The following is a 19,602-nucleotide window of genomic DNA, read 5'->3' on the forward strand; positions in this document are numbered from 1 at the left end:
GCACAGGGGTAAGGGGGGAATGGGAAGTGACTGCTAATGAGTATGAAGTTTCTTATTGGGGGTGATGAAAATCTACAACTGATTGTGGTGTTGGCTGCACAACTCTGTGAAAAAAAAAAAAACATATATATATATATTAGACAGTCTTGCTCTGTCACCCAGGCTGTAGTGCAGTGGCACGATCTTGGCTCACTGCAACCTCCACGTCCCACGTTCAAGCAATTCTCCCGCCTCAGCCTCCTGAGTAGCTGGGATTACAGGCACACGCCACCACACTCAGCTAATTTTTTGTATTTTTAGTAGAGACAGGGTTTCACCATGTTGGCCAGGCTGGTCAGAACTCCTGACCTCAGGTGATCCACCCGCCTGGGCCTCCCAAAGTGCTGGGATTACAGATGTCAGCCACCCCACCTGGTCTCCGTGAAAATATATTAAAAACCATCAAACTATTCACTTTAAATGGAGAACTGGGCCAGGAGTGGTGGCTCATACCAGCAATCCCAGCACTTTGGGAGGCCAAGACAGGAGGATCGCTTGAGCCCAGGAGTTCAAGACCAGCCTGGGCAACATGGTGAAACTTCAGCTCTACAAAAAAATATAAACATTAGCCAGGGGTGGTAGTGCACACCTGTAGTCCCAGCTACTCCGAAGGCTGCAGTGGGAGGATCGCTTGAGCCCAGGAAATCAAAGCTGCAGTGAGCCGAGATTGCCCCACTGCACTCCAGCTTGGGCGACAGAGAGAGACCCTGTCTCAAACAAACAAACAAAAATAAAGGAGAATTGTGTGGTATGTGAATTATATGTCAATAAAGGTATTTTTTTTTTAAGTCTGTAAAGTGCTGGACCTCTAGGTTCCCAGGAAAGCCCAGGATAGGTGAGAGGAGTCACAGGGAGTTGAAGGGGGCTTATTATCATTCCACTCACCCCCACCCCCCCACAGCCATGACACCTAGTCTTTCCAAACTGATCACCTCAAGTCATCAGTAAAGGGTCCACTATCAATGGAGAACAATGAAGGAATGACGACTTTAATAAGGCAATAAAAAGTACTCAGATCTCTAGAAGGCCTCAGCCCTGATATGCTTATTCTACAGGCATTTAGAGAGGAAAAAGAAGAGATGGTTCTTTTTAAACTAAGCTTGAAACGGTCGATTTTAGATCACAGTCTTCTAGAATAATAATAGTCACACAAACATATAACGTGGGCCATGCTTCAAAAATGGGGCAAATACAAGGTTTGCATGAGTGAACCACAAAGCTAAATTGCACAGACACTGCCGACAGGATTCCATGAACAGATGCACAGTAGAGACGACGCTGGCCAAGAGAAGGTAGAAGATTTCTCATTTGCAAAACCATAATCAGACATCTTCAGAGTTCTGGGATATTTTAGACCTTGTTAGGAGAGGAACAATCTGGTAGTCATCTAACTCACAAATAAATTCTTTCCACTGCACAGTACACGGATGGCACTTCTTGGGCTGTCAGAGATAGAGAGGAGCCAAAATACGGTTAAAAATACTGATGCTCATTTTTTGAAAGAAAAATTCTCAGCACTTCTGCATCGCGCTGTGATTTAAAAGTGTTTGTGGTTATATTTTCTGAAAGAGTTTCCTTGAAAAATGACAGAAGGTCTCCATCTCACAGCCGTCCTCATAAACAATCCCTTTGTGAAAGTCTTAATTTACATACAACAGTGAGAACAAGGATCCTGTGCTAATTAAGGTCTGGGGCTGGTTAGCAAATTGCTATAATTGTATATTCTCTAGCATCCTGTCTCTGAAAACACATCCATACCCCCAGCAAATCTCAGCAAGAATGATACTGTTCAAGATTTTAATATCTTGGGCTTCCGCTGCATCTGTGCGTGTTTCCAAGTCGTTCATTCCCTTGTGCGGGTGACATTACACAGACATTTTTAAAAATGGTTTCAGCTTTGGCAGGCTGGCATCCACACACCACAAGCATTACCACAAAACGCACACATGGCAGGATCAAGATGCAAGCAGCCCAAACAGGGGAGCCTTTGTATGGAGACGTGAATTCAACCCGCGGAGTACATCATTTCTCAGGCTGCAAATCCCTGGCCTTCAAGGCGCTTGTTCTGACTCACACATGGTGAGGCCAAATTCTGCAATGAATTGTGCCATGGCCAGTATCACACAGGGAATGCAAAATGACAGCCCTCAGCTTCTTCTGACCCGGAAATGTGTTTTGTTGGGTTCACGCATGATCTTTAGAGAAGCCAGTCTACATAGACCACATTTCTAAATCAGGCAGTTTTACAGGGGAAAAGAAAATCCCAGCTGGCCACAGCGGGTGAGCCATATTCCTGCTGGTCAGCAATCAGATGGAGGCACCCTCCCCACTTTGGCACACTCTCCCATTCACCAAAGCTCCCCTTCCCCCTGCACCCCCAGATGCCAGCCGCAATCACTGATCTACCTGCTGGGCCCTTTGGGCATTTGACTTGCAACCCTTGGAATACAGGTCATGGTTAAGCACAAAGGTTTAAAATCTAGGGACCTTAAACACTCTTATCAAAAAAAAAAAAAGGTTTAAAAACCAAAGGGCCAGCCGGGCACGGTGGCTCACGCCTGTAATCCCAGCACTTTGGGAGGCCAAGGCGGGTGGATCATCTGAGGTCAGGAATTCAAGACCAGCCTGGCCAACGTGGTGAAACCCTGTCTCTACTAAAAATACAAAAATTAGCCGGGCGTGGTGGCAGGCACCTGTAACCCCAGCTACACCGGAGGCTGAGACACGAGAATCAATTGAATCCAGGAGGCGGAGGCTGCAGTAAGCTGAGATCGGCACTCCAGCCTGGACGACGGAGGGAGACTCTGTCTCAAAAAAATAAATAAATAAAACAAAATAAAATAAATCAAAGGGCCGGGAGTGGTGGCTCACGCTTGTAACCCTAGCACTTTGGAAAGCCGAGGCAGGTGGATCCCTTGAGCCTACAAGTTCAAGACCAGCCTGGGCAACACGGCAATAACCCTCTATATAATTAATTAATAAATAAATAAAGATAAAACCTGACCCTAGTTCCATCCCTACTTTGACACTTCCTTAATTCATCTGAGCCTCAGTTTCCTTAACTGTAAAATGGGAATGACACACCCACATCATGGAATTACTATGAGAATTAAATGAAGTAACTTGCACTTCATGCCATGAAGCGCTCAGAAAATATTAGCCACACAAACACACCTGGCATCGAGATGGCACTTCCCATTGATGTAGGAGCATCTTTCTGCAGGATCGTTACCCTCGGACACAAATGTCAACCTGACATCTTGAAAGCTCGAAAGCTTTGTCTCCTGAGAGCTAAAACGCTCTACTAAATGCCAAGGCTGGCATAATGGCAATGACTGGCTTGGGAATTACTCAGTTAATAAGTGAGTACGTGTCAAGGGGAGAGGGGCGTAAAAATCGAAATTCAGTTAGAGAACCTGAAAGGTCACATGGACTAGATGTAGGAATAGGACTGAGGAATTCCGCACCAATTATTGTCAGAGTTTCTAAGTTTCCCAAGAAGAGGACGGCTCAGCACCTGTTTTCTAACTGCAAGTAGAGAAAAACACGTTGCCAGGTTCATAAGATGCTAGAGTGGTCACCTTATCCCCTTCTGAGGACCCATCACTTTCCCAGTGGGGACGGCGTTGGTGGGTCCAGGTGTCCAGGATATTAACCCTTCCCTGGCCAGAGACGTGCACGTGGACTTTGCGCTATTGTCCCTGAGGAGGCTCCGGGCTGGCTCTACTCCCGAGAGCAGCCTGGACCTCCAGCCTTCTCACCAATGCAGTGGGAGCAGCTTCACACCAACAGACCACCTGCAGTCCATCCCTTTCCTGCTCAGAACCGAAGGACCCTGACCCGGGTCATGTCACAGGGGAACAGAGTCCCTCAACTTCCCAAGAAAAGCAGTCTGGAGGAAAAAAAAACATGTTCACTGAGCCTGGAGATCATCCCACTGTGGACGCTGAGGTCATTGGGACTGAACAAGAGATAAGGCTTCATCCCAGTCACCTTCACAGACATCATATTTTCACCATGAAGACTTCAGCTCTGGGAACCTCAGCAACCCCGATCTTAACCCCAGGACTTTGCATATTAAGACAAGTGGCTCCGGCACAAAGGTGCCCTGGAAACAGAAGCTGCCACCACCGCCACTCACTCTGGGGCACGAGAGCTCAGCTTCACATAACGACAACCACCCCAGGGAATCCTTGGGTGAAATTCTTCCTCAAAACAAGGTGACTCCTTCCCCTCAATGATTCCCTACCAAAGCCAGAATTCCCAAGCACCCGAGAAAATCCTTCCAAACACCTGCACAATGGCTTCTTCAAATGTCACAGAGGCCAACAGGACAGGAAGCTTGCAGGGCAGTGCAAAGCACCAGACTGCTAGATGGAGAGAAGCAAATTCCTATCTGGTCCCGAGCCTGCCTGCTGGGCAACCCTACACAATTATTTCTTTTTTTTTTTTTTTTTTTTTTTTTTGTGAGACAGAGTCTCTCGCTCTGTCACCCAGGCTGGAGTGCAGTGGCGCGATCTTGGCTCACTGCAAGCTCTGCCTCCAGGGTTCACGCCATTCTCCTGCCTCAGCCTCCCGAGTAGCTGGGACTACAGGCGCCCACCACCACGCCCAGCTAATTTTTTGTATTTTTAGTAGAGACGGGGTTTCACCGTGTTGGCCAAGATGGTCTCGATCTCCTGACCTTGTGATCCACCCGCCTCGGCCTCCCAAAGTGCTGGGATTACAGGCGTGAGCCACAGCGCCCGGCCCACAATTCTTCACTGTGCCCCCTCTGAGCAGGGGGTCTTCCGGGCATGGTTTCCTCATCTGCATCCAGACCTTCTTCCCAGAGGCTGCAAGTGGGGGAAATGGCAGAACACAGTCATTCTCACCACCTGACAGACCTAGTAATAAAAATTCACTGTCTCTAAGTTGGTGCAAATCATAGCTAACATTTTTGAGCAGCCACCCTGTCCCAAGAACCATTCTTTTTTGAGACAGAGTCTGGCTCTGTTGCCCAGGCTGGAGTGCGGTGGCACGATCTCTGCTCACTGCAAGCTCCGCCTCCTGGGTTCACGCCATTCTCCTGCCTCAGCCTCCCGAGTAGCTGGGACTACAGGCACCCGCAACCACGCCCGGCTAATTTTTGGTATTTTTAGTAGAGACGGGGTTTCACCGTGTTAGCCAGGATGGTCTCGATCTCCTGACCTCATGATCTGCCCACCTCGGCTTCCCAAAGTGCTGGGATCACAGGCGTGAGCCATCACACCCAGCCCCAAGAACCATTCTGAGCATTCTATCTGTGTAAGCAAAGTTCATCTTAGCCATAACCTTCTATCTTTATCATCCCCATTTACAAAAGGAAACTTAGCCACAAGGAATAACTCAGCTAGAAAGAGGGCAAGACAGAACCAGGAAATCTGGCTCTAGAAGCCAGGTGGTTTTTGTTTTTTTTTGAGACGGAGTCTCACTCTGTTACCCAGGCTGGAGTGCAGGGGCGCGATCTCAGCTCACTGCAACCTCTGCCTCCTGGTTTCCAGCGATTCCCCTGCCTCAGCCTCCTGAGTAGCTGAGATTACAAGTGCCTGCCACCACGCCCAGCTAATTTTCTATTTTTAGTGGAGACGGGGTTTCACCATATTGGCCAGGCTGGTCTCCAACTCCTGACCTCATGATCCGCCTCTCAAAGTGCTTGGCCTCCCAAAGTGCTGGGATTACAGGCATAAGCCACCCAGCCAGAAGTCAGGTGTTTTAAATCTCAATGGCACCCTGCCTCTCAAATCAATGGGGTAAGTAAGCATGGTGGTCCAGGGGTGCTTAAAGAGGGAACTTGAAACCATGGTGCGCACTTACAGTCCCAGCTACTCAGGAGGCTGAAGCAGGAGAATCACTTGAGCCCAGGAGTTAGAGGCTGTAGTGTACTATGATGGCAACTGTGAATAGCCACTGCACTGCACTGCAGCCTGGGCAACACAATGAGATACCACATCTAAAAAAAAAAAAAAAGGCCAGGGGCGTGGTGGCTCACGCCTATAATCCCACCACTTTGGGAGGCTGAGGCGAGCGGATCACTTGAGATCAGGAGTTCAAGACCAGCCTGGCCAACATGGTGAAAACCCATCTCTACTAAAAATTAAAAAATTAGCTGGGTGTGGTGGCGCATGCCCCAGCTACTCAGGAGGCTGAGGCAGGAGAATCACTTGAACCCGGGAAATGAAGATTGCAGCGAGCCAAGGTCAAGCCACTGCACTCCAGCCTGGGCAACAGAGCAAGACTGTCTCCAAAAATATTTTTGTTAACGTAAAAAAAAAAATACAGCAGCCATCATTCTAGCAGAGTAACAAATAAGAAAATACAAAGTGAGGACAAAGGCTATAAACAAAATCAGAGTGATAGAGGAATGCTCTGGATGCTGGAAATGTTTAATTATCTTGATCTGGGTCAGGGCCCCATGAGTGCGAACATGTGTTAAAGTTCATCAGACTGAACACTGTAGATCAGGTTAAAATGTACCAGAAAATAGTAAACGAACGGTGGACAGTAGAAGCCAGCCTTCTCACTGTTGGAGTAGGAGGTTACAGAGAAACCAGTGAATAAGGCTAGAATGATCCATGTGGTAATGCGAAAAGGTTGAACGAGAGAATGAAATCATGTTTAGCTGATATAGACACAGATGGATACATGCAAAAATGTTTACACAGTATGTGTATATATCCTTCCTTGTCCACTGAGAGAATCTAGAAGCAAGGTGGCTCATACCTGTAATCCCAGCACTTTGGGAGGCCGAGGTGTCCAGATCACTTGAGGTCAGGAGTTCGAGACTAGCCTGGCTAACATGACAAAACCCCATCTCTACTAAAAATCAAAAAATTAGCCAGGCATGGTGGTGCATACCTATAATCCCAGCTACTTGGAAGGCTGGGGCAGAAGAACTGCTTGAACCTGGGAGGCAGGGGTTGCAGTTAGTTGAGAGTGCACCACTGCACTCCAGCCTGGGTGACAGAGTGAGACTCCATCTCAAAAAAAAAAAAAAGAATCTAGAACAAAGACATTCCAGTAGCAATGAGCACACTTGGCCGGGTGCAGTGGTTCATGCCTATAATCCCAGCACTTTGGGAGGCCGAGGTGGGAGGATCACAAGGTCAGAAGTTCCAGACCAGCCTGGCCAACATAGTGAAACCCCATCTCTACTAAAAATACAAAACTTAGCCAGGCGTGGTGGTGTGCGCCTGTAGTCCCACCTGCTCAGGAGGCTGAGGCAGGAGAATTATTTGAAACCAGGAGGCGGAGGTTGCAATGAGCCGAGATCGTGCCACTGCACTCCAGCCTGGGCAACAGAGGGAAACTCCATCTCAAAAACAAACAAACAAACAAAAATGAGCACACTTAGTGCCCACATCTTGGTTTCTAATACTATTCTCCAATAAAAGATACCAGGATACTCCGGGTGCGGTGGCTCACACCTGTAATCCCAGCACTTTGGGAGGCCGAGGCGGGCAGATTGCCTGAGGTCAAGAGTTCGAGACTAGCCTGGCCAACATGATGAAACCCCGCCTCTACTAAAAATACAAAAAAATTAGCCAGGCGTGGTGGTGTGCTCCTGTAATCCCAGTTACTCGGGAGGCTGAGGCAGGGGAATTGCTTGAACCAGGGAAGTGGAGGTTGCAGTGAGCCAAGATCACGCCACTGCACTCCAGCCTGGGCGACAAAGTGAGACTCCGTCTCAAAGAAAAAAAAAAAAAAAGCTGGGCACGGAGGCTCACGCCTGTAATCCCAGCACTTTGGGAGGCTAAGGCAGGCGGATTGCCTGAGGTCAGGAGTTCGAGACTAGCCTGGCCAACATGGTGAAACTCCGCCTCTACTACAAATACAAAAAAATTAGCCAGGCATGGTGACATGTGCCTGTAATCCCAGCTACTAAGGAGGCTGGGGCAGAGGAATTGCTTGAACTAGGAGGTGGAAGTTGCAGTAAGCTGAGATCACGCCACTGCACTCCAGCCTCGGCAACAGAGCAAGACTACATCTCAAAAAAAAAAGAAAAAAAAAAAAAGAAAGAAAGAAACCAGGATCCATAGAGAAATGGATGATTTTAGGGCTGAGGCAAAGACATACAAAATGAGCCTGGAACATCTTATAGTGCCAGAAGGCAAGAAAGTGCTCAATAAATAAATAAATACGCCAGCCAGGCATGGTGGTTCACACCTGTAACCCCAGCACTTTGGGAGGCCAAAGTGGTAGGATCACTTGAGCCTGGGAAATTCAAAACCAGCCTGGGCAACACAGCGAGGCTCCATCTCTACAAATAAAAAGAACAAAAATTAGCCAACTGTGGTGATGCATGCCTGTGGTCCCAGCTACTTGGGAAGCTGAGGCAAGAGGACTGCTTGAGCCCAGCAGGTCAAGGCTGCAATGAGCTTTGATTGTACCACTGCACTCCAGCCTGGGCAGCAGAACGAGGCTGTCTCAAACGAACAAATAAATAAACCCCACAACGATGGAGTCTGTCAAGGGGACACAAGAGCCAACAGAAAGAGCTCCCAACTGCCAAAGCTGGAATGATTTGAGCAATAAAATAAATAAGTAGTATTGGATTACAACCCACAGTATAAAGTAACCATCCCAGAGTCCACACTGCTAGAGATAAATGACTGAATAAATACATGAGGGAGAAGAGACCAATACCCCATACAGAAGAATTCTAAATTTTTTTTTTGAGACACAGTGTCATTGTCACCCAGGCTGGAGTGCAGTGGTGTAATCTTGGCTCACTGCAACCTCCGCCTCTCGGGTTCAAGTGATTTTTCTGCTTCAGTCTCCCAAGTAGCTGGGATTATAGGCACACAATGTTTGTTATTTTTAGTAGAGATGGGATTTTGCCATGTTGGCCAGGCTGGTCTCGAACTCCTGGCCTCAAGTGATCTGCCCGCCTCGGCCTCCCAAAGTGCTGGGATTACAGGCATGAGCCACCACACCCGGCCCCCAAATAATTTATGTCAAGCCTCTGCTTTCGAGGAGGTGGAGCATAGCCCTTCACTCTTTAAGTGTGGGTGACGCCTTGTGACTTCCTTCCAAAGAGCAGAAGATGGAAAGAGAAGAAAGCTCTACCACAGCCAGATGGTCATGATCAACATCAACAGTGATAAATATTGTTTTTTGTTTTTTTCTTTTCTTTTTGAGACAGTCTCATTCTATCTCCCAGACTGGAGTGCAGTGGCACGGTCTCAGCTAACTACAACCTCCACCTCCACCCCCTCCACCCTGGGTTCAAGTGATTCTCCTGCCTCAGCCTCCTGAGTAGTTGGGACTAGAGGTGCCTGCCACCACACCCAGCTAATTTTTGTATTTTTAATAGAGGCGGGGTTTCACCATGTTGACCAGGATGGTCTTGAACTCTTGACCTCAGATGATCCCCCGACCTTGGCCTCCCAAAGTGCTGGGATTACAGGTGTGAGCCACTGCGCCAGGCCAACAGTGATAGATCTTATTAATAATACGTACCCTTGATGTGATATGATGAAAATGGCATTTTACCCTCTGTAGTCTTCTTCCTCCCCAAAACCCATAACCACAGTTTACCAGAGTCTAATCACGAGAAACACATCATACAAATCCCAATTGAGAGGACAATCTACAAAATACCCGACCAGTATTCCTGAAAACCGGTAAGTTCAACAAAAACAAGAAAAGTCTAAGAAACTGTCACAGCCAACAGGAGCACAGGCAGACAACTAAATGTAATGAGGAATCCTGAGTGGGATTCTAAAACAGAAAAGGGACTTTTGTGGAAAACCGAAGGAAATCTGAATAAGGAATGACCTTTAGTTGGTAATAACTTATCAAAATTGATGCATTATTTGTAACAATTACACCACACTAGTGTATGATGTTAATAATAGAAGAAATTGTGTGTGTGGAGCCAGGGGCTAACAACATGGGAACTCTTGGCAGTACCCTCAAAACTTTTCTGGAAATCTAATACTACTGTTAAATTAAAAGTTCATTTTAAAAATGTAATAGAAAATTGGCCAGGCATGGTGGCACATGCCTATAATCCCAGAACTTTGGGAGGTCAAAGAGGGAGGATCACTTGAGGCCAAGGGTTTCAGACCAGCCTGGGCAACCCACCGCGACCTCATCCCTACAAAAAAAATTTTTTTTTTAATTAGCCAGGTGAGGTGGTGTGCACCTGTAGTCCCAGCTACTCAGGAGGCTGAGGTGGGAAGATAGCTTGAGCCCAGGAGATTGAGGCTACAGTGAGCTTTGAGCCCAGGAGATCAAGGATACAGTGAGCTATGATCATACCAGTGCACTCTAGCCAGGACAGTGGAGTGAGACGTTGTCTTTTATATATATATATTTAAAACAGAAAATGATGAAATGACTCCTTCAGACTAGGTGGCCACCAAAAGTCTCTTTGAGGAGCCACCATCTGAGATAAGTCTGAGATCACAATGAGAAATGGGCAGCCTGCTCCCAGCAAAAGACACACAGGGGCCCCAAGGAAGGAACCAACAGGAAGGAGGCCAAGGAGCTCAAGTGAAGTCGGGGGAGAAATGGCACAAGGTGAACAGAACGTCACAAAGGAAACAAAGGTAAACAGGGCCGGCCCAGGTAGGCAGGTCACGGTGACTTCAGACCTGAGTGGAAGGGTACTGGAAAGTCATCAGAAGGAGTTAGCAAAATGAGACAGAACCTGACCCACTTTTTTTTTTTTTTTTTTTTTGAGATGGAGTCTCACTCTGTCCCCCAGGCTGGAGTGCAAAGGCGCGATCTTGGCTCACTGCAACCTCCGCCTCCTGGGTTCAAGCAATTCTCCTGCTTCAGCCTCCCAAGTAACTGGGATTACAGGCACATGCTGCCACACCCAGATAATTTTTTTGTATTTTAGTAGAGACGTGTTTTCACCGTGTTGCCCAGGCTGGTCTCGAACTCCTGAGCTCAGGCAATCCACCCACCTCGGCCTCCCAAAGTGCTAAAATTACAGGCGTGAGCCACCGCACTCGGTCCACTTTTTTTTTTTTTTTTTTTTAATAGAGATGGGGGGGGGGGGGTCTCGTTAAGTTGCCCAGGCTGGTTTTGAACTCCTGGCCTCAACTGATCCTCCCACCTCAGTCTCTCAAGTAGCTGGGATGATTGGCATGTGCCACTGTGCCTGACCCCAATCCATGTTTTTGAAGCGCGTTCTGGCTTTTGAAGGGAGAGGATGGGAGTAGGAGAAAAGAGAGAAAGAGACAATGGTCACTCAGCTTGGTCATGCTTGGATACAATCTAATCCAACACCCCACTTCACAAATACAAAAATGAAGGGACAGAGCCAGTGTCCAAGCCCCCTGGGGAAGGTAAGCAGCAGAACAGGGACAAGACCCCCACCTCCTGGCCCCCTCTCTTCAGTCTCTCTCCATTTTGCCCCGTCTCCTGCTGGACCACATTTGATTCTGACCACAACAAGGGGGTTGAGAAGTGGCTGAGAGGCACGTGCTCCTGCAACATCAAAAACACCTCTGCAAGAAGGTACCTTCCTTGCTCTGAAGTCCCTGGTGGCTCAGCTCTCTTCACCATCAATGGCACTGAAACATCCTGCCACCCAGCACAGGCTGGGTCACACTGTGATGAGGGGGCAGCAGCCCTCTGCCTCCGCCCAGCCTCCTCCTGCTGCTCCCCAGCACACAGCACCCACCCAGTAAGCCAGGCCTTCCCACCCAGGGTGCCTCCCCTCATGTGACCCCTGCCAGAGATCAGCAGCCAGCTCCCACTTCCCAGGTCCCAGCCTTGACTACTGGACCCTCAACTTTGCCCCAAAATGACATGTTGTCTTTTTTTTTTTTGAGATGGAGTCTTGCTCTATCACCCAAGCTGGAGTGCAGTAGTGCGATCTCAGCTCACTGCAACCTCCGCCTCCCGGGTTCAAGTGATTCTCCTGCCTCAACCTCCTAAGTAGCTAGGATTACAGGCACGTGCCACCATGCCCGACTAATTTTTGTATTTTTAGTAGAGACGGGGGTTTCACCATGTTGGCCAGGCTGGTCTTGAACGCCTGACCTCGTGATCGCCTGCCTTGGCCTCCCAAAGTGCTGGGATTACAGGCATGAGCCACCATGCCTGGCAACACGCTGTCTTATAACAATCCTCAAAATGCTTTTGGTTTCAAACCCCTTTAGGGAGTCACTTTGTGCGACACTCTGCAGCCAAATGAGAATCTCCTTCCGGTAGTATGCAGTAACCCTGTCCAGCCTCTTCCTCCCTCCCCATAACCCCCAGTGCAAGGCTGTGTGTTCCAAGAAAGCACTCAGTGACTTGTTGAAGGAATGAAAACACCTTGGTACAACCATTAAGTTTGGAGATGAGCCTTTTCATCAACCAAAGATACAAAAAATACTCCAGTAGCTCATTTGTGAAAGCACCCTGAAGGTAAAAGTGAATAACTGCTTCATTTTGGGAAGCCTCATAAAATCTCTTTCACACAGACCAAATGAAAAGTACCAATCCCTCAACTAGAGGATATTCAGGAGTCTACTCCAGGCTTGTGAATAAACGCATAAATTGTGTTTGTCCTAATTTGCTAAATTTTAAACTAAATGCAAGCACTGGCCCGGCATCCCAGCAAGCTCTACATTTCCTTTTTATCTCTAACCCAAGACCACCACTTTCCAATGAAGCGGGCTGACTTCATCCCACTTCTGGGATTCCAAAGAGGTCTGTTGTTAAAATCAGAAAACGAGCAGCAGCTAGAGGCTCTGGTGGCTTCCAGAACATGCTTTATTTAAACCGTGGCTCCTGAAAGTCACCCTGCGGAGAGGTAGCCAGCCACCCTCAGTCATGACACACAGGTAAAATTCACTGTCAGGACACCTACACAGGCACCAGGGAAAGAAAACCAAAAGGAGGAGAGTTCTCCATAAATTAGGTTCATCCATCAAAAAATCTTATATCTGAAAATCCAAGAACAGTTACAATGTCGGCTCAGAGAGCCACACACTTCACTGCACTACAACAACAAAAAGAAATTCCAATTTCCTCCTTAGCTCTAGAATAGATAATACAAGATTTTTACTCACCTTTGGAGCGAGTAGAGATATCCATGCCCTCTACCACCTCCTGTTCTGTTTTTATTTCCTCTTCAGCCAAGCTGAAACAGAGCAAATTATGTTCATGTTTAGGAAGGCTGAGAACTTGCCCCATGGGGACAGCTATTTGGAAGTTCTAGCAACAAACCCACCTTAAAGACATTCCCTCATCCTTATCCAGGGCTGGGGGGAGGAAACCCACACCTGATTTCAACAAAGTGTGAAGAGTCCTAAAGGAGTTTTTTAAAACACTAGGTTGTTCTTTTTTTTTTTTTTTAAGTCAAATCACTATTCCAGTTGTCATGCTATTGGGGAATGCAAAAGGCAATTTTTTAGACACACAATTACAACCTACCCCTGTGGGCCAATGAGAACCCAGCCTTCAAATAAACAAGCTTCTCATTGTTAACACAGGGTTCAAAGGCAGGGAGGTTGGAGGTGTTTTGCAGGGTATCCAGAATTCTGATTTCTGAATACTTTAGGGCAAAGAGTAAGATTTCCCACACCTCCCCCTAAATCTTACAATTCCCTGATGAGGCAGGAACATGGGGGAAAAAAAAAGATACAGGTTAAATTACAAAGCAGAAAAATACGCCCAGCAAGAAGCTAAAGACCTGGTCTCAAAACACTGAACCGAGGAGCACCGATTCCAGGAATCAGACCGGGGTCTCCACACTTCCAACCCCCTGAATGCTTACGGCTTACTACTGAGTTGTGACTAATTATCCCCCACCACAAAAGTGGAATGAGGAAGGATTATTCAAAAGACAAAGACTAAGAGTGGAGGGTTGGGGAGAGAAGCAAATAAAGCAAGCCCCTTTGCTGGGAGGGTCCATCACCCAGAACATTCTCTCTCTCTCTGCTGGAACTGGGGTTGAAAGAGAGCCGGCCATATCAGATCTTCCTCCTACAGAGAACTCACAAGCTAAACCAAAGGGAAAAAACAGAGTTCTGCTTTCATAGATGCAAATGATTTGAGGTGCTAGAACTTTCCAAACATTCGGGCTGACACTGAAGTGGTAAGAAGCTGGGCATTTACTCCAGAAGCAATTCCATCAGACTGTCGTTCCACAGGAAGAAACGGGTGCATCACCAATTGATATGGCTGGAATTTTCCATTTGGAAGACTCAAAGCCAGCACAGGAAGGAGGCTGGGGAAGAGAGAATGTCCTGTCTGTGTTCCGTGGTCTGGGACAGTGACAACGCAAAAGGCCCCAAAAGACAGCCTCATGTCTCGAACCCTAGTATAAGGAGAAGATTTTAGGAGAGTTCCATGTTAGGAGGAGAGGACTTAGGATGGGAGCTAGATAGACTGGAAAAGATTATAGTTCAGAGTTAAATTATAGGGGCTTGGAGACGAAGAAAGGTAGTTGGGTTTAAATGAGAATATTAACACATTTAGCAACCTGATTTTGAACCCCGTTAACAATTTCATTTACACCGCATCTGTAAAGAAAGCCTGTGACACAAATCACCAAAGAAACAACTGACATGTTGTCACAAATGGTTTTCATCAGGAGAAAGCAGCCTGCTAAATTTAAACACATCGCTTATATGCAATAATACAACGGTGATTTATTGAAGGTTATTTCAGCACTAATGCTTTCTATTCCAACTTAAGGAGAAAACATTCGCAACTCAGAAACACACTCCGCCTGAAACATACACAGGTTGTCCAACTGGATGCTGTTGATGGGTTCTGGCTTGGGGTGACTGGAAATACATCTTAACAAAAAGCCCCATGCAGCCCTTGGAGATGGGTAGACAGTTAACTTCAAAGGAACAAATAGCAACCTTGATCTTTTCTAGCAACTAGAATTCTGTTTCCCTCCCTAGCATGAAGTATGTGAAATTCTAAACTTCTTGAAACCAATCCCATATTTTGAGTAATAGAGAAAACGCTAATCTGTGATCCAACTGAAATCTACAGTGGTGAGGGAAACAATTATGCAGAACTGAGCCAAAAAAACCCACTTGAAGGATTTCTGCAGCGATGAAAACATTCAAAGGTGTATTGATTATGGAGGAAAGCTGCATTCAAGGGAACCATTATTTGGCTTGTAACAGCCTAGAGGAGCTGAATACTTCAGGCAGGAATGCTGCTGAGAGACGAGGAAAATGCAAACTAGTTATGTGGTGGCTATTTGCTTCTGAGTTTTAAGATAATCAATGCTGGAGCAGAAGAGAGAGGGAAAAAAAAGTTAATCTGTTTTATCTTTCCAAGTATTACAAGTGGGCACCATAATCACCCAACTTTAGCAATAGCACCACCAGCTTTAGCACAGGATTTCAAGCACAACAATTTAAGAAAACCATCTTTTTCACACATCAGCAAACCATCCTTTCAAAAGGAACCCGTGCACACACATGCACGCACACTCACACACACAATTAACTTGTATTTGACTAAAAGAAACTGCAGTGTCTATGCATTAAAAGGAGGAAAAAAAAAAAACTTCATTTACAAAAGCAAAGACCAGAATGCAAAATTAGTCATTTTGAATAGCCACATCTAAAGGGACTTCCTTTTTCCTACACCACTGATTTCGGTTTGTGTGTGTGTGTGTGTGTGTGTGTGTGTGTGTGTGTGTGTGTGTTTGGTTTAGTGTTAAGAACTATGTTATTAGGAAAAAAAAAAATGAATATTACATCAAAAGTAGTGGCAAGAAAAGATCTGTACCTGTCTGAATTGCCCCACTGATGTTGGTCAATTTAGGTTAAGAACTGTTCAGTCATTTGGGGGAAAAAAACAGTCAAATAATTGTTAAAAAGAAAAGCTGCATCTGGAGAAAATACTCTGAACTTCTGTCATTAACACATTAAAGTCTTAGAACATAGACAGCTTATTTCCTTCCATATCTGCTAGCTTCCAGCAACCCTGATGATTTAAATCAAAAACAATGGGACAACAAGCTCTTGTTTCAAACTGACATTACTTTTTTCCCTTTAAAGGTCTGTTGAGGAAACTGGGGGCCCGCTAAAGAAAAGGGTAAAATTAGCTGAAAAGCAAACAACAATTTCTCACTCCAATAGGAAAATATACCATCAACTAGTTAGATACATTGTATACACCACCACCTCTTACACTCACATTTACCCAAGTCATTTGCCTGCAGATTTCACAAACTGATACATTTCAGGCAATTCAAAGAAATAACAGTACCTGCAAAGATAACCAAGACCACCCCATCCCATCCCAAAAAGAATAAAAGATTTATCCCCCAGTGCCTGAGCAAGAAAACCTATGCTTACTCCTTAACCTGCGTGCACTGAAAAAAGAGCAATTAAAAGTTGCAGATGAACTACTGCACCTCCAGGATGCTTTAAGCCTTCTGATTATTAATTCTGAGGACTCAGGGATGGTCCGTAATTCCCAGGAATCTCATCTCCTCAACACTTCCAAGAGAGAGAAAAAAGAAAGCATCTAGTTTTGACAGAAAAATGCCTGGATACACAATGCCCACATATTTCTTTTCCCCAAGTGCCCCTACTATTTGACTTTTAAAGAAGAATATCTAAGCCATCTAGAATATATAACCAACATGCACAAGACTGGTTCTACAGATGAGGATCATCGCACAGCAATTCAAGAATCATGCATCATTCGAAAGGACTTTTCCTGGCTTTTACTTTCATTCAAAATACCAAAATGGTCCAGGCTGTAAGAAATATTTAATCCCCAAGGCATAACATCTTCCTCTTCTAGATTACAAAATAGTGAACATCAAAATTAAAAACCATGCTTCCCTAAATCTGCAATTAATTTTTTAAGAAATTGGGGTGGGGGGGAATGGTTAGCAGAGCAGCTTTATATAAGCACTCACCTAAAACAGGCAGAGTCATCGGTAGCTAAGCTATTTATGCAGGATTCTTAAAATGGCGTCTGGCAACACTGCCTCATTCCTGTGTTGAAGCTAAAATGGTAGCAGTTTGTTCAATAGCTGTAGCTCTTGTTTAAGCAGCCCTGCTAGTTTCAAAGCCACCTTCCTAAATACCAGAACTAGGAAAAGCTGAACCAAAGGACACCAACAACCCAACGTTTAGAAGCTTAAAAAAAACTCTGCAATGACAGGGAGAGTTTGTGAAGTCACAGGTTCCTAAGGAAAAGCCTTCTCTTGTAGATCCTGAGCCTTCAACATGAGGCTCTGTGATGAGGCCCCCTTGCCCTCGAATTAGGTGGGTAGAAGGTTAGGAATTGTGCAGCCCCGTGGCACAAACTGCAGACGGACAGGTGTCTGTGCAAACACAAAAATGTTCCCAGGGAGCAGCCTGGGGGAAGGCGAGGAGGAAGCCCGGTCCCCCTTCTCTTCTCAGTCTATTAGAAACCATCTTTTCTTTGCATCCATACCAAAAAGGCGCTAGGTAAAATGAAAGTGCTTCAAGGACAGCAGGCATCTGAAAAGCCAAGCTAAAGGGCTGCACCTCAGTCTACGGCAAAGGTAAAATTAAAAGGCTGTTTATAAGCCTGCAAACAGCCACCAAATACCCAGCCCTCTGAAGCAGCCAGTCCTAAGACAGTTAACATCAAGGAAAGACAATCCGAGTCTGCAGAGGAGAAACACAAGGAAAACATTCCCTTATCCAATGCACAGGATACTCACAAATTAGATTTCTGACCACCCCCAACAGAGCCTGAGAATTAACAATGGGTTTTGCAAAACCCGCTTTCAGAGGCCGAACTAACAGCCTGAGTGGATAACGTCATTTACTGTTACAGGTCTGAGCATTGGCCTCAGAACTCCTCTGGTGCTGGGAGTGAGGAGTTTCAAGGTGACTGCTTTTTAGCTCCAGGGGAGAAAGGAGGGCACAGTGCCCAAGGCCATGCCAGGGCAAGGACGGGCCACTGGCCCCCACCGGCCAGTAGGTAGGTAATCGGGATGGGGGGGGCAGGCTGACAGCACCCTGGCTGCAGAGCTGGCATGGCCACTGCCTGTTTGTCTGCAAGGAGAGCGGGAAGTAGGGGGGAGAGCGACCATAACCTTAGCAACCTGAAGCCAAGGGTGAACTCTTGCTCAGATCTTGCATTTTAAGAGTAACCAAAGGGCTCCGAAACATATTCCCTTTCTAAATCTCTGCTGTGCAGTAGCGAAGGCCCCTTTGAATGTATCTTTCTTTCCAGAGTCAACCAGAGGCAAAGCCAGATTGAGGGTTCCCGGGCTGACAAATGTCTGCTGCCTCTGCCACAGGAGAAGGGGAAAGAGGGCAAAAGAAACAAAGACGTCACGCATTGCAAGTGGCTGGACTTTTAAAAACCTACCTTTGCCTCCAGGGTTTTCTAGGTTACTGTCACCCCACTTCCTAAAAAGTGTCTCCCCCCTCATCCTGATGCAGTCTCCCCATTGGTTCTCCCAGGGAAAGAAAAGGGGGAATGTTTTGTTGAAAATAAAAGGGGTGACAAGAAAGAAAGGAAAAAAAGCTATTGTTTTCATCCCTAATTTATAATCCAGGAGGCCCCCAATTGTTTCTTTCTTTCTGACTCAAATCTTTGAGCTGTTAATTATAAAAGTAACTGGACTTGGCGCCAACGGGCTAACTATGATCAGGCTCAGCAATTAGAAAAACTCTGTAGAAAGTTTACTGAGTGATTATATATAATTAATTCCTAGTTACAGACTGAACACTGACCATTTTCTGGAGCTAATAAAAGCAGTTACTCCCCCTCCCCCACATGAATGCCACTTAATTTCCCAAAGCAGAAAGTGAATCCATCCTGGAGGGTCTTGAAGGAAAAAAAAGGAGAGCAATCAAAAGCTTCAGTGTGTCTATGTTTGCTCCTTGCAGCTGTGTATCCTCTTTGGGGACTGAGGAGGCAGAAGGAAAAAGGAAAACAGCCCAACATTCTGTTCCTCCTTCTGCAATTTACAAACGTGGCAGAGAGAACATTCTACCTTGATGAGAAAAAGAAGGGGGGTTGGGGGGGAAGCAGGGAAGGGAGATGACCTAGGAATGGAAGGTAGGAGACTCTTCTGCTTGGCAGATCTGCTTTTCCTAAAAGGAACAAAGATGGTAGAAATTTCCAGAAGGCCCGTTCTTAGTTCGGCCACTGCAATTGTCAATCTTTAACCTTTCCTCCAAGTCTATTGGTTTAAAAGCTAGAGCAGAAGAACCCCATTGGGCTGCTCTGGGAGCCAGTACTGCCGTCCCTACCTAGTCCCTGCTGCAATGCAGGCATTTATTTTTTTCCCCTTTCCTGAAACTGGAAAATAATGCTACTTTGAAAGCAATTAACTTTTTACAGACTCATGCTTGGTAGGGGTCACAGTACCAGAGGAAAAGTGGCTAGCTTGGTCCAGGGTTGGGAACTTGCTGGGGGCTGTACATTTGAAAACAGATCTTGGCTCTCCAAACCTGTGGGAGCCATTTTAATGCAAGCTTTTAGAGGACAAATGCCTTGTCCTTAAGTTCCCTTCCAGCCCAACAAACACAGTATTATGCAAACGTTGAAGGCACCAAACCAGGAGTCTTATGATTAGATATTGCTTCTAGGGAGGCCACAAGAACCTCGATATGTAATTTC

The 19,602-nt window shown here is 46.2% G+C and overlaps 1 protein-coding gene across 36 annotated transcripts in view; it reads right to left on the minus strand.

Moving 5' to 3' along the window:
* The window catches only part of ZMYND8 (zinc finger MYND-type containing 8), a 161,549-nt gene that overhangs the window by 125,476 nt on the left and 16,471 nt on the right, over window positions 1–19,602 (minus strand). For 35 of the 36 annotated variants that reach the window (XM_054541549.1, XM_024238583.2, XM_024238592.3 and 32 more), the window contains 1 exon segment: window positions 13,077–13,147. In XM_054541549.1, coding sequence (XP_054397524.1) covers window positions 13,077–13,101 — 25 coding nt within the window. In that variant the 5' untranslated portion in view covers window positions 13,102–13,147. 36 annotated transcript variants of the gene reach the window in all.

This window comes from Pongo abelii, chromosome 21 (genome assembly GCF_028885655.2).
Source record: "Pongo abelii isolate AG06213 chromosome 21, NHGRI_mPonAbe1-v2.0_pri, whole genome shotgun sequence".
NCBI lineage: Eukaryota > Metazoa > Chordata > Mammalia > Primates > Hominidae > Pongo > Pongo abelii.